The sequence below is a fragment of the Conger conger genome, chromosome 9 (genome assembly GCF_963514075.1).
Source record: "Conger conger chromosome 9, fConCon1.1, whole genome shotgun sequence".
NCBI classification, from domain to species: domain Eukaryota; kingdom Metazoa; phylum Chordata; class Actinopteri; order Anguilliformes; family Congridae; genus Conger; species Conger conger.
In genome coordinates, this window is record NC_083768.1 from 60,006,391 (window position 1) to 60,020,000 (window position 13,610).

At 45.5% G+C, this 13,610-nt stretch overlaps 1 protein-coding gene across 1 annotated transcript in view; it reads left to right on the forward strand.

Moving 5' to 3' along the window:
- Positions 1–13,610, forward strand: part of LOC133137742 (deleted in malignant brain tumors 1 protein-like) — a 74,558-nt gene that overhangs the window by 31,380 nt on the left and 29,568 nt on the right. The window contains exons 6-10 of the mRNA XM_061256071.1: positions 5,262–5,567; positions 8,539–8,853; positions 11,706–12,026; positions 12,142–12,456; positions 13,124–13,423. Of these exons, the coding sequence (XP_061112055.1) occupies positions 5,262–5,567; positions 8,539–8,853; positions 11,706–12,026; positions 12,142–12,456; positions 13,124–13,423 (1,557 nt within the window). The remainder of the gene's footprint in view (positions 1–5,261; positions 5,568–8,538; positions 8,854–11,705; positions 12,027–12,141; positions 12,457–13,123; positions 13,424–13,610) is intronic.

The following is a 13,610-nucleotide window of genomic DNA, read 5'->3' on the forward strand; positions in this document are numbered from 1 at the left end:
TGGTAGACTAATATATTGATTGAGGTCCATTGATTGAAGTTTTTGTCAACTACCCAACCCCCAACAAGTCAAACACATCCCATCATTTCACATGCCATTGATCAAATTATTATTATTTATTATTCAAGAGCCAACCTGCTCCTTATTTATAAGAGTATGGAATAGTAATAAGAGAGAGAGAGAGAAAGAGACAGGGGGGGGAGTGAGGGAGAGAGAGAGGGAGGAGTGAGGGAGAGAGCCAAACGAAATGAACCGTAAATCCATCAGAAATGCATTTCCACAAATAATTCATCAAAGTTTTCAGATGTCAGTTTTTTCATAGGAGCCGAACAAACTTCACGAGTCTCAGCTGTTTGTATGTGTTGAAAATGAAAGAGTGCGTGTTTTGTTATTTTATTATTCCAGTAATTCATATTTTATTTTAAAATTCTACAGATCCTTGAGCACTTGTGAAGATAGACGAGATCATGCACACCATTACCTACCAAGATATTTAAATAACAAAGACAAATGCACTATTAAGTGTATATATACAAGTTTATGCAGTTTAAAGCGTTTATAGTTGTGAAAAAGAACTGCTTGAAGCAGGTGGTTTTAACGTTCGGTGATCTGTTCAGAGAAGCTTTTTTTTTTTTATCTCTTCAAAAAGCCTAAATTCTATATATGGAGCGTCCATAGCGCAATGCAAATCACAAATTTTGTCCTGTGTCTAGGTGTGTTTAATGAATCTGCTGAAAGTTGTTAGTTTGTTTCTGATCACACATTTCCGAAAATATTGATAAATGAGGCCCACTGACTCCAGATGTCAGGGAAGAAAGCTACCCTCAGAACCAAATTAAATAATTTAAGAATGGCCAAATGAAATTTTATGCCTCTGTGTTTCAGCATCTTATTTAAAATACTATCAGGACCACTTCCTATGTGTTTCAGCATCTCATTTAAAACACCATCAGGACCACTTCCTCTGTGTTTCAGCATCTCATTTAAAACACCATCAGGACCACTTCCTCTGTGTTTCAGCATCTCATTTAAAACACCATCAGGACCACTTCCTCTGTGTTTCAGCATCTCATTTAAAACACCATCAGGACCACTTCCTCTGTGTTTCAGCATCTCATTTAAAATACCATCAGGACCACTTCCTCTGTGTTTCAGCATCTCATTTAAAACACCATCAGGACCACTTCCTCTGTGTTTCAGCATCTCATTTAAAATACCATCAGGACCACTTCCTATGTGTTTCAGCATCTCATTTAAAACACCATCAGGACCACTTCCTCTGTGTTACAGCATCTCATTTACAACACCATCAGGACCACTTCCTCTGTGTTTCAGCATCTCATTTAAAACACCATCAGGACCACTTCCTCTGTGTTTCAGCATCTCATTTAAAACACCATCAGGACCACTTCCTCTGTGTTTCAGCATCTCATTTAAAACACCATCAGGACTACTTCCTCTGTGTTCCAGCATCTCATTTAAAACACCATCAGGACCACTTCCTCTGTGTTTCAGCATCTCATTTAAAATACCATCAGGACCACTTCCTCTGTGTTTCAGCATCTCATTTAAAATACCATCAGGACCACTTCCTCTGTGTTTCAGCATCTCATTTAAAATACCATCAGGACCACTTCCTCTGTGTTTCAGCATCTCATTTAAAACACCATCAGGACCACTTCCTCTGTGTTTCAGCATCTCATTTAAAACACCATCAGGACCACTTGCTTTTTTGGATTTCAGGACCTTAAGTTTCTCTCTGAGCTCATGCTCAGTAATGGGGGTTCTGCTTGTCTTATGGAATTGCAAATTCCAATTTAATTTTCTCTGATTGTATGCCTGGTGTTATGTTTGCATACAAAGTGTTGCCATGGCTAGTCCATTTTGTATAGCCAATTCTACTTTGTTTCTTTGAGATTTTTAAATTCAGTTTGTGTTCATGGACTCCTCAATTCTCAGTTGCTTGTGAGTGTGTTGTGAATTTTTGGTTCTGAGCATATGTTTATAGTATTTGAGAGTCTCACAGGAATCAGAGAATAAATCAATAGTTTTTGTGTCTGTTTTTGATTAGAAAATTTCCCCAGTTCTTTCCTTATTGTGGTATATTAAGGGTTAAAACTGAATATGTTTAAATCATCTTCTTACAATGTCATTGGTTTCCGCCATGACCTTTATGTTCAATGGTCAAATAAATATCAGTGAGATTATCCTTATGTGCATCCAGAGAATTGCCTGTTAAACTTGCACTATCAAACTCAAACTATTTAAATCCTCCATGATTAATCTAGTGATTCATGAAATGGCCATACGTTTTTGAATTCTGAGTGAAGCTTCTGTTCTCCATTATTTATACTTTCTCTGTTGGGTATACAACAGAACTGACAACGAGGATGGGATTTCTTAAATCATGCGAGAACAAGATAGCTGGCTATCTTAGTGAGTAAAAAGAAAGACAAAATGGCGACTTTCGGAAAGTCCGACGATTTTTCAAATGGTCTGACGGAAGATGACAAAAAGAAGTGGGTTTTTCTGACTGTTGTGGGGCAGTTCTCATGCACCTGATAAGCCAAGTGGGAAAAGTATAAATAAGTAATGGGGTTTTATGTTCCCGAAACAAATTTTATTGCGGAACGGTGCAAATTTCATACTGAAAACCAAAAGGAAGATGAGAGTATCAGTGAAGACATGGCCTGTTTAAAAAATAGTTTTGTGGATCTGTTTTATTTATGGAACGTTTGTGAATGAGCCAATCATATTCGAGGTCAGAGCACAAGGAAGGGAGTGGAATGGAAAAACGTGAGTAAAAACGGCGGAGTTGGAGAGAGCGACGAACAAGGAAGACGTGTGAAGCGTGTTGTCTGCTGTAAAGTGAAACACGAACTGTTAAGTTAATGTCAACACCATTTTTAGTGAAAGAGTTCGACCAGGACTCTTACAGAAACTTTAATTGTGATAGTTCTGTCAGTTTTGAGTGAACTGCTCAGCACAAGAAGACAGAAGGAAGTTTAGTCTAGCCGCTGACTTAGTGGCTAGTGCATTTGTATGGACTTTGCGAACAAGCTCGCGACCAGCGAACTCAACTAGTAAAGACTGTGTGGAACAACGACGAACACAAAGACCCGACGGAGCCGGATAGCGTTGCCGAATGGTGGACTTTGCCGAGATCGTCAGCTGCGTGAGTTTTCTCTTCGGCCCTGTGAATATTCTCCTCATCCACGTGCTTCTTCTCGTCATCTCTCCTCCTACTCCTGCCGCCTTGCGACCTGCGCGTGTGAGCCCACATTCCATTGAGTAAAGGTACCGTTCTTTTGTTTTTGCCCGCGTGGTGAAGCAGCCAGTTTGTTTTAGGCTACAACGTACACGAGCTACATTCAGGCCTGCATCATGTGAACTGGGTATTATATATTTCAAGCTAGGTTCTTTTATTGCCGGCTATTTTATTTATTTGGGCCCATAGGTTTTGCTGATCATTTGAATGCATTTTACGTGACATTTCATATTTGAAAAGAAAGCGTTCTAAGTATAAGTAAATATTTTATACTTTTTTATAAAACAGTTGTGGTTAATGACTACTCTTGATGTTTTAAGTTAATTAAGACAAGTAGTAATTTTGTTTAAGCTAATAAGAGTGTTTAAAGGCTGAAAGTGTTTATTTAGAAGGATAGAAATTCTAAAGACATTTTAGTTAATGGTAACATGTATGAAGTCATGCTTAAACACTGATTTAAAGGGAAAAGAGCATTTTAATTTAAAAAGTGCGAAGTCCTACACACATTTGGTTAATACTAATAAGTTAAGTGAAACCCCAAGCTTTATATATTTTAAAGAAGACAGGTTAGCCACCTCTCACATTAGTCAAACACGCTAGAGAGGCGCTACATTAGTATAAAAGAACACATTTGAGATTTTCAAATATTCATTTTCCAAAAGATTCAATTTTACAGAAACATTTTTGTATTTAATTTTGAAAAGTAAAAAAAAGTGGTCAACAAAAAATATTGATTTGATTCAGTTTTTAACTATTCTGCCAAATTACTAAAAATTTAATTCTGCACAGAATTTTATACAGGTGTCAAAGCCTTTTGCACAGTACTATATATATATATCTATATATATATAGATATATAGATATATATATATATATAATCATTATCCTGTGTTTATTACTGTGTTATTTTGTTTAACATGTTCCTTGCTATGCTTTGGCAGTACAAATGCAAATTTTCTCATGCCTATGAAGGAATTTGAATTTCAGAGAGAGAGAGAGAGAGAGAGAGAGAGAGAAAGTGAGAGAGAGACAGACAGAGAGAGAGAGGGAGAAAGTGAAAGAGGGAGAGAGGGGGGGAGAGAGAGGGGGAGTGAGGGACAGAGGGAGAGAGAGAAAGTTGTTCATTTGTTTCACATATATATTTCCCCCTCCCCCCCCCCCCCCCTCTCTCTCTCTCAGGCAGGGAGGATGTGAGGCTGGTGAATGGTGGCAGCCCCTGTGCTGGGAGAGTGGAGGTTGACCATGATGGAGAGTGGGGGACAGTGTGTGATTTTCAGTGGGACATGAGTGATGCTGGGGTGGTGTGCAGACAGCTGGGCTGTGGAGATGCTGTAGATGCACTAAGAGAGGGTCACTTTGGACCAGGGTCTGGGACAATATGGATGGCTTATGTGTCCTGCAGGGGATCAGAATCCTCACTGAAGCAGTGTGGGTCACAAGAATGGATTATAAATTTCTGTGATCATGGAAAGGATGCTGGAGTGATCTGCTCAGGTAGGACTTAACCCAACTCAGCACTCTATATTTACATGAGGATATATTGCTTTTTATGAATGCACAGTCATAATAATACATAGACATGCTGCTCATGTTTGTTCAGAATGGTAACTGAATGCTGGGTTGGTAAGTGTGTGCATTGTTACACTTACTGAACCAATCCAGAATTTACAGTTACAGAATCTCATATTTAAGTTTCTCATGGTCTTTTTCCCTAATGAGTAGAATGTTTTTTTAAGTCTGTCTGTAATTTACAGGTGATTGGCTCATCTCACATTGCAGTATACATGTGATTGGCTCATCTCACATTGCAGTATACATGTGATTGGCTCATCTCACATTGCAGTATACATGTGATTGGCTCATCTCACACTGCTGTACTCCATGTATAATAGCTGTGCAGGCCTGTGTTCAGACAGCTGTGCTGAATGTTGTCTCTGGAATAAGGTGCCGGTCATTGGTGATGATTCTCTCTTCATTCTCTGTTCAACTGCAGAGGTCAGGCTGGTGGGCGGGACTGACCTGTGCTCTGGGAGAGTAGAGGTGCATCATGGGAGCTCCTGGGGCACGGTGTGTGATGCTGACTTTGACCAGCAGGACGCAGAGGTTGTGTGCAGGGAGCTGGGCTGTGGGGCTCCTAAAGAGCTGCGTGGGGCAGCTGCATTCGGCCAGGGCGAGGGCCAGGTGTGGGCAGAGGAGATTCAGTGTAGAGGCAACGAATCTCAGATTAACTTCTGCCCCACAGCACCTTCACAGAATCAACCCTGCTCCCATGGAAAAGATGTGGGCCTGGTGTGTTCTGGTAAGAGTCCTCTCTGCAGTGCATTGTGATAGTTTCAGAGATCATTTTATGATTATTGACCTTTATTTATACAGGGTAGGTTGACTGAGAACACATGCTCTTTTGCAGCAACGCCCTGTTAATGCCCCCCAAGTAGCCTAACCTGCATGTCTTTGTATGGGGGGAGGAACCCAGATACCCAGAGGAAACTCACACAGATTCAAACGTTTCATTGGAAGTCTTGTAAGCTCATTGGGAGAGAGAGGGAGGGTAGTTCATTGTTTAGTTATTTTAATATCTTGGTACGCACTGGTGTTCAGGATGACATCTATCTTAACAGAGGCTCCAGGACCTGTAGAATTTTTCATATTTAACAAGAAATAAAGATGACCCGCCATATTTAAATCCGACATCAGTTTAGACAAAATACAAAACAAGCTCAATAAGCTTGATAATATGAAAAAAGAGAGAGAGAGTGGGGGAGAGAGAGCGTGGGAGAGAGGGAGAGGGAGAGGGAGAGGGGGGAGAGAAAGATGGAGACAAAGAGAGAGAGAGGGGTGAAAGGGAAACAGAAAGAGAGGGAGAGACAGAAAGAGAGAGGGAGAGTTAGAGGGAGAGGGGGGAGGGAAAGATGGAGACAGAGAGAGAGAGGGGTGAAAGGGAAACCGAAACAGAGGGAGAGAAAGAGAGAGAGGGAGAGAGAGAGGGGGAGAGTCAGAGGGAGACATAGAGAGAGAGGGGGGGAGAGAGAGATTGCATGTTTTTATCTAGGTTAGGAGACGAACAAACTTCACAAGTCTCAGCTGTTCGTATTGGGCACTGAAATGAAAGAGCGCCCTTCTAAAGTGTGTTTTGTTATTTTATTATTCCAGTAATTAATATTTCATTTAAAAATAATCTACAGATCCTGGAGCACTTGTTAAGGTAGACATGATCATGAACACCATTACCTACCAAGATATTTAAATAACACAAACAAATACACTATTAAGTGTTTATATACAAGTTTATGCTGTTTAAAGCATTTATAATTGTGAAAAAACTGGTTTAAGCAGGTGGTTTTAATGTTCGGTGATCGGTGTATGTTTTTGGCTTATTATACCTCCATTAACAGAACTTCAGTCTCAGCTTCAGAGAAGCTTTTTTCTTTTTTCAACTATCTCTTTAAAAAGCAGAAATTCCATATACGGTGTTTAGGGGTGTCAATTTAGGCTAATCACAAATTTTGTGCACGTGCCTTTGATTAGCGATTACTTGGTATTTATCGACATACACACGTTGATACAAACTAAAGCTGTGTCTAGGCGTGTTTCATGAAGTGTTTTGAAAGTTGTTAGTTTGTTTACGATCACATATATATTTGCAAACGGATTTCCGAAAATCTCTCTCTCCCTCCCCCCTTTCTGTCTCTCCCTCCCCCCTCTCTGTCTCTCTCCCTCCCCCCTCTCCCTCTCTCTCTCCCCCTCTTTCTCTCTCTCTCTCTCTCTCAGGCAGGGAGGATGTGAGGCTGGTGAATGGTGGCAGCCCCTGTGCCGGGAGAGTGGAGGTTTACCTTCGGGGAGAGTGGGGGACAGTGTGTGATGTTGGCTGGGGTATGAGTGATGCTGGGGTGGTGTGCAGACAGCTGGGCTGTGGAGATGCTGTAGATGCACCAGGAGATGCTCACTTTGGACCAGGGTCTGGGAGAATATGGATGGATAATGTGTTCTGCAGTGGATCAGAATCCTCACTGAAGCAGTGTGGGTCAACAGGGTGGGGTAAACATAACTGTGATCATGGAAAGGATGCTGGAGTGACCTGCTCAGGTAGGACTCAGTGTTATGCAGCTCTTACCAATGTTCTTAACCCAACTCTGCACTCTGTATTTACATGAGGATATATTGCTTTTTATGAATGTACAGTCATAATAATACAGAGACATGCTGCTCATATTTGTTCAGAATGGTAACTGATTGGCTCATCTCACATTGCAGTATACATGTGATTGGCTCATCTCACATTGCAGTATACATGTGATTGGCTCATCTCACACTGCTGTACTCCATGCATAATAGCTGTGCAGGCCTGTGTTCAGACAGCTGTGCTGAATGTTGTCTCTGGAATAAGGTGCCGGCCAATGCTGATGATTCTCTCTTTATTCCTTCTTAAGCTCCAGCTCCTCAAATTGTCAGGCTGGTGGGCGGGACTGACCTGTGCTCTGGGAGAGTAGAGGTGCATCATGGGAGCTCCTGGGGCACGGTGTGTGATGCTGACTTTGACCAGCAGGACGCAGAGGTTGTGTGCAGGGAGCTGGGCTGTTGGGCTCTTAAAGAGCTGCGTGGGGCAGCTGCATTCGGCCAGGGCGAGGGCCAGGTGTGGGCAGAGGAGATTCAGTGTAGAGGCAACGAATCTCAGATTTACTTCTGCCCCAGAAAACCCTCACAGAATCAACCCTGCTCCCATGGAAACGATGTGGGCCTGGTGTGTTCTGGTAAGAGGCCTCTCTGCAGTGCATTGTGATAGTTTCAGAGATCATTTTATTATTATTGACCTTTATTTATACAGGGTAGGTTGACTGAGAACACATGCTCTTTTGCAGCAACGCCCTGTTAATGCCCCCCAAGTAGCCTAACCTGCATGTCTTTGTATGGGGGGAGGAACCCAGATACCCAGAAGAAACCCACACAGACACGAGGAGAACATGGAAACTTATGGAAGAGGCTAGCAGTGGGGTTAGCATCTGACCAACATGTGACATAAACTTCCCACAGGTTGTATACACTTATAGTTAAGGAAATCTTTATCTTGATCTCTCAGAGTCTTTATGAGTTCAATCTGTGGGACATTTATTTCAAACATTGGTCAGATGCTAACCCCACTGTTAGCCTCTTCCATAATTTTCCTTTAGTATCTCAGTGCTGGGCAGATGCTAACCCCACTGTTAGCCTCTTCCATAAGTTTCCTTTAGTATCTCAGTGCTGGGCAGATGCTAACCCCACTGTTCTGTGTGTAGGGTACACAGAGTCCAGGCTGGCTGGTGGCCATGACAACTGCTCTGGTCGAGTGGAGCTGAAGTACCAGGATACCTGGGGGACAGTGTGTGATGCATGCTGGGATAGCAGGGCCTCCAATGTCCTCTGCCGGCAGCTGGGGTGTGGGACTGCAGTGGCAGTGCCAGGACAGACCTGGTTTGGAAATGGGAGTGGGCCAATCAGCCACGATGTGTTTGATTGCCATGGTAACGAGACACGGCTCTCACAGTGTGCGGTTTCCTCTTGGAGCCGAGCTGCGTGCTCACATGAACAAGAGGCTGCAGTCATCTGCAATGGTGAGTCATGTTCTCTGTGCTGTGTGCATGTGCAGTGCCCACTGCATACTGCATACTGCCCACTGCATACTGCCTACTGCATACTGCACACTGCCCACTGCATACTGCTCACTGCATACTGCATGCACAATTTACCACACATTTACACCATACCCAGTTCACAGTTTCTCTCTCAGTGCTCTCTCTCAGTGCTCAGTGCTCTCTCTCAGTGCTCTCTCTGTGCTTTGCATTACATTACATTACATTAATGGCATTTGGCAGACGCTCTTATCCAGAGCGACATACAACAAAGTGCATACCCATAACCAGAGATAAGTGCGATTATTTATTTATTTTATTTGTATGAACATACCCCTTAACTAGCCAAACACTGCTTACCTAGCCAAACTAAGACGTCCTGATACACAGAAAGTAAATCACAGAAAGAAAACAATTAAGGTTTACAGGGAGGTATGGAGGGACAGGGAGAGGTGCTGCTTGAAGAGGTGCATCTTCAGTTTGCGCTTGAAGATGGAAGGCTATTATACAGTTCTGACCTCAACAGGGAGTTAGAACAGTTTCCGAGGGTTTGAAGTGGAGTTTGTGTTTGTGAATTTGTGTTTGATAGTATTTTACTTTGGCGGCAGTGACAGCGGAAGAGAATGCCGCCAGGAGAGACTGGTAAGTCGTGAGGTCTGAAGGGTCTCTGGATTTCCCCACTTCCTCTCCGCTGCGCGGAGGCTGGCCCTGGAGGTACGGAGGGTGTCAGATATCCAAGAGGACGGGGGGGGTGTGCGAGGTGGCTTTGAGACAGGGGGACAGAGAGAGTCAAAGGCGGAGGAGAGAGATGAAAGGAGGGTGGCAGATGCAGAGTCAGTGGGGAGTTTGGAGAAGGATTCAAGAGGGGGGAGTGAGGCGGTGACGGTGCTGGCAAAGGAAGAGGGTGAGAGGGAGTGGAGGTTACGGCGGGCTGAGGAAGTGTGGGTGGGAGGAGGGGGAGGAGGATGGGGAGGAAGAGGGAGGGAGAATGAGATGAAGTGGTGATCAGATGTATGCAGAGGGGTAACCGTGAAATCGGAGCATGAGCAGTTCCTCACAAAGACAAGGTCTAGGACATTGCCTGCCTTGTGGGTTGGAGGAGAGTGTTGCAGGGAGAGGCCGAAGGAGAGGAGTAGCGGTAGGAAGGCAGCAGCCTGGGAGGCTTCAAGGTGGATGTTGAAGTCTCCAAGGAGAATCAGTGGGGTGCCATCCTCAGGGAAGGAGCTGAGAAGGGTGTCTAGCTCATCAAGGAAGCTTCCCAGGGGCCCTGGAGGACGATAGATAACTGCAATAAAAAGGTTAGTAGGGTAGGATACTGCAACAGAATGGAATTCAAAAGTGGATATGGACAGGTCAGAGAGGGGGAGAACAGAGAATGTCCATGAGGGGGAAATTAAATAGCAAATGGTAAATGGCAGGCATTTATATAGCGCCTTTTATCCAAAGCGCTGTACAATTGATGCTTCTCCATTCACCCATTCATACACACACTCACACACTGACGGCGATTGGCTGCCATGCAAGGCCCCGACCAGCTCGTCAGGAGCATTTGGGGGTTAGGTGTCTTGCTCAGGGACACTTCAACACAGCCCGGGCGGGGGATCGAACCGGCAACCCTCCGACTGCCAGACAACTGCTCTTACTGCCTGAGCCATGTTGAGTGTGAGAGAAGGAGAAGGAGGATGAGAGGGCAGCGGGAGTGGTGGTGTTGTCAGGTGTGATCCAGGTCTCAGTTAGGGCAAGGAATTGTAGGGACTGGAGGGAGGCATATGCAGGGATGAAGTCAGCCTTCCGAGTGGCAGACTGGCAGTTCCATAGTACCCCTGTGACCACAAAATCCTCACAGGGGGTCAGCGGGGGGTAGCTGAGGTTGGAGGGGTTCCGACGCCGTGGAGGCCCACATCGCAGGGGGTGTCTTCGAGGGAGAGAGCAGACTGGGATGGGGTGAAACATAACATCACAAACTGGGACGGAGTGACGCAAGTGTCACTCTGAGCACACCTATTTCAATTGCCTACAATTGCTTCCAAGGAATATCAAATCAAGGCTAATCTACTGACAAATTCCAGTGCTATTTAAAACAAACATTCAGTCACTTAACAGGTATGCAACCAGTTTCAGTGATTATCACAGTGATAAACACAAACAAGCTCCAGCCCTAACCTCCGCTGTTCAAAATAGCAATTTCAAATCTACTTTACCGCGTCTAGTGAACGGCCCGCAACGATACCAACACACCTGGTTAAAATTATGCACTTACTGTGCTCTCTCTCTGTGCTCTCTCTGTCTCACTCACTGCTCTCTCTGTGCTCTCTCTGTCTCACTCACTGCTCTCTCTGTGCTCTGTGCTCAGTGCTCTCTCTCAGTGCTCTCTGCACTCTCTCAGTGCTCTCTCTCTGTGCTCGCTCAGTGCTCTCTCTCACTAACTGCTCTCGCACTCTCTCTGGAAAGAAGAAAGCTAAAGTTGTTTATAAAATGTTTTAAGTTGAATGCCCTTTGAGTGAACAAATCCTGCAAATGTGCAGTCTGTAATCCTGTGCACATTAGTGTAACACACAGAGGTGCAGTCTGTAACCCTGTGCACATTAGTGTAACACACAGAGGTGCAGTCTGTAATCCTGTGCACATTAGTGTGAGTAACACACAGAGGTGCAGTCTGTAATCCTGTGCACATTAGTGTAACACACAGAGGTGCAGTCTGTAATCCTGTGCACATTAGTGTGACACACAGAGGTGCAGTCTGTAACCCTGTGCACATTAGTGTGAGTAACACACAGAGGTGCAGTCTGTAACCCTGTGCACATTAGTGTGAGTAACACACTTGGGATCCTCAGGCTCTGTTCTCTCCACTCTGGACGGGACGGTTCGGCTGGCTGGAGAGAGTGAGTGTGGGGGCCCAGTGGAGGTGTACTACCAGGAGACCTGGAGCAGAGTGGGGGGGTCCTGGAGCTCCAGGGAGGCGTCGGTGGCCTGCAGGCAGTTGGGCTGCGGCTCTGCGGTGCAGGTCTACAGCTCCTCTCCGTCTGGGACGGGGGCCAGTGACGTGTGTCTGACGGGGTTTGAGTGCTCCGGGAGAGAGTCTCACCTGGTGAACTGCAGCACTCCACACAATCTCACCTGCAGCTCCAGGGAACGGGTGTCCATCGTCTGCTCCAGTGAGTACAGCTTGCTGATCAACCGTCTCTGCAGTTTCGAGTTTTCATCAGATAGGTTCCCACAAGCCTGCATTTCAATGAAATATCTCCCTCCCTCTCCAACCCCCTCTCTCAGACCGCCGGTCCCTCAGGCTGGTAGGGGGAGGGGGGCGCTGTGCGGGGCGGGTGGAGGTGCTCCACGACGGTTCTTGGGGGACGGTTTGCGATGACTCCTGGGACCTGGAGGATGCTCAGGTGGTGTGCAGGCAGCTCCAGTGTGGGACGGCCCTCAGTGCCCCGCTACCCTCCTTCTTTGGGCCAGGAAATGGACCCGTCTGGCTGGATGAGGTGGGCTGTGTGGGGAACGAGACGTCCCTGTGGGACTGTCCCACAGCCAGATGGGGACAGACTGACTGCGGACACAAGGAGGACGTGGGGGTTGTGTGTTCAGGTGTGTAACTCACCAGAGACTCTCAATACTTTGCTCTTACACTGACACTAGATGTGTGTGAATACATGAAACCTGGTTGGAGAGGAAATTCAGGGGTTTCAACAAAGTCTAAGTAAAGTGATGAGACCCATCGCAGGAGGGCAGTGACGAATGTAACACACAGCTTTTCATCCTGACGTATTCCTGCATTTCACTCTTTTAAGTTTGTATCTGCTGCACGGATGGTGCAGTGGGTAGCACTGCTGCCTCACAGCAAGGAGGTCCTGGGTTCGAATCCCCGTCGGCCGGGGCCTCTCTGTGCGGAGTTTGCATGTTCTCCCCATGTCTGCGTGGGTTTCCTCCGGGTACTCCGGTTTCCTCCCACAGTCCAAAGACATGCAGGTTAGGCCGATTGGAGAGTCTAAATTGCCCGTAGGCATGAGTGTGTGAGTGAATGGTGCGTGTGCCCTGCGATGGACTGGCGACCTGTCCAGGGTGTATTCCTGCCTTTCGCCCAATGTATGCTGGGATAGGCTCCAGCCCCCCTGCGACCTTGATCAGGATAAGCGGGTTCAGATAATGGATGGATGGAAGTTTGTATCCTCTGTCATTTAAGCCAAGCTATTTCAAAGTTGTGTTTTCATTAAACCATTTCATCCCTAATTTATTTCTAATATTGTCATTGTAGAATTCAAGGAGATGAGACTGAGTGAAGGCTGTTCTGGGAATTTGGAGGTTTTCTACAATGGCACCTGGGGCAATGTGTGCTGGAATGGGATGGAGGAAGACACAGCTACTCTCATATGTCAGGAGCTGAACTGTGGGAACACGAGTGAAGTGTCTCAAACAGGACCGAGAGTGGAATCTGCTCCAAACTGGCTGGATCATGTCCAATGTCGCCCACATGACTCCACTCTGTGGCAGTGCCCCTCAGCCCCTTGGGGTGAAAATAAGTGTGATAAAACAGTGGCTCTGCTCAACTGTACAGGTAAACCCTCTCTCCACTGAAGATAGTATTACTCCCAGTGGGAACAGGAGAATAAACCTTTATCCTGCAAACACAGTATTACTCCCAGTGGGAGCAGGAGAATAAACCTGAATCCTGCAAACACAGTATTACTCCCAGTGGGAACAGGAGAATAAACCTTAATCCTGCAAAAACATTATTACTCCCA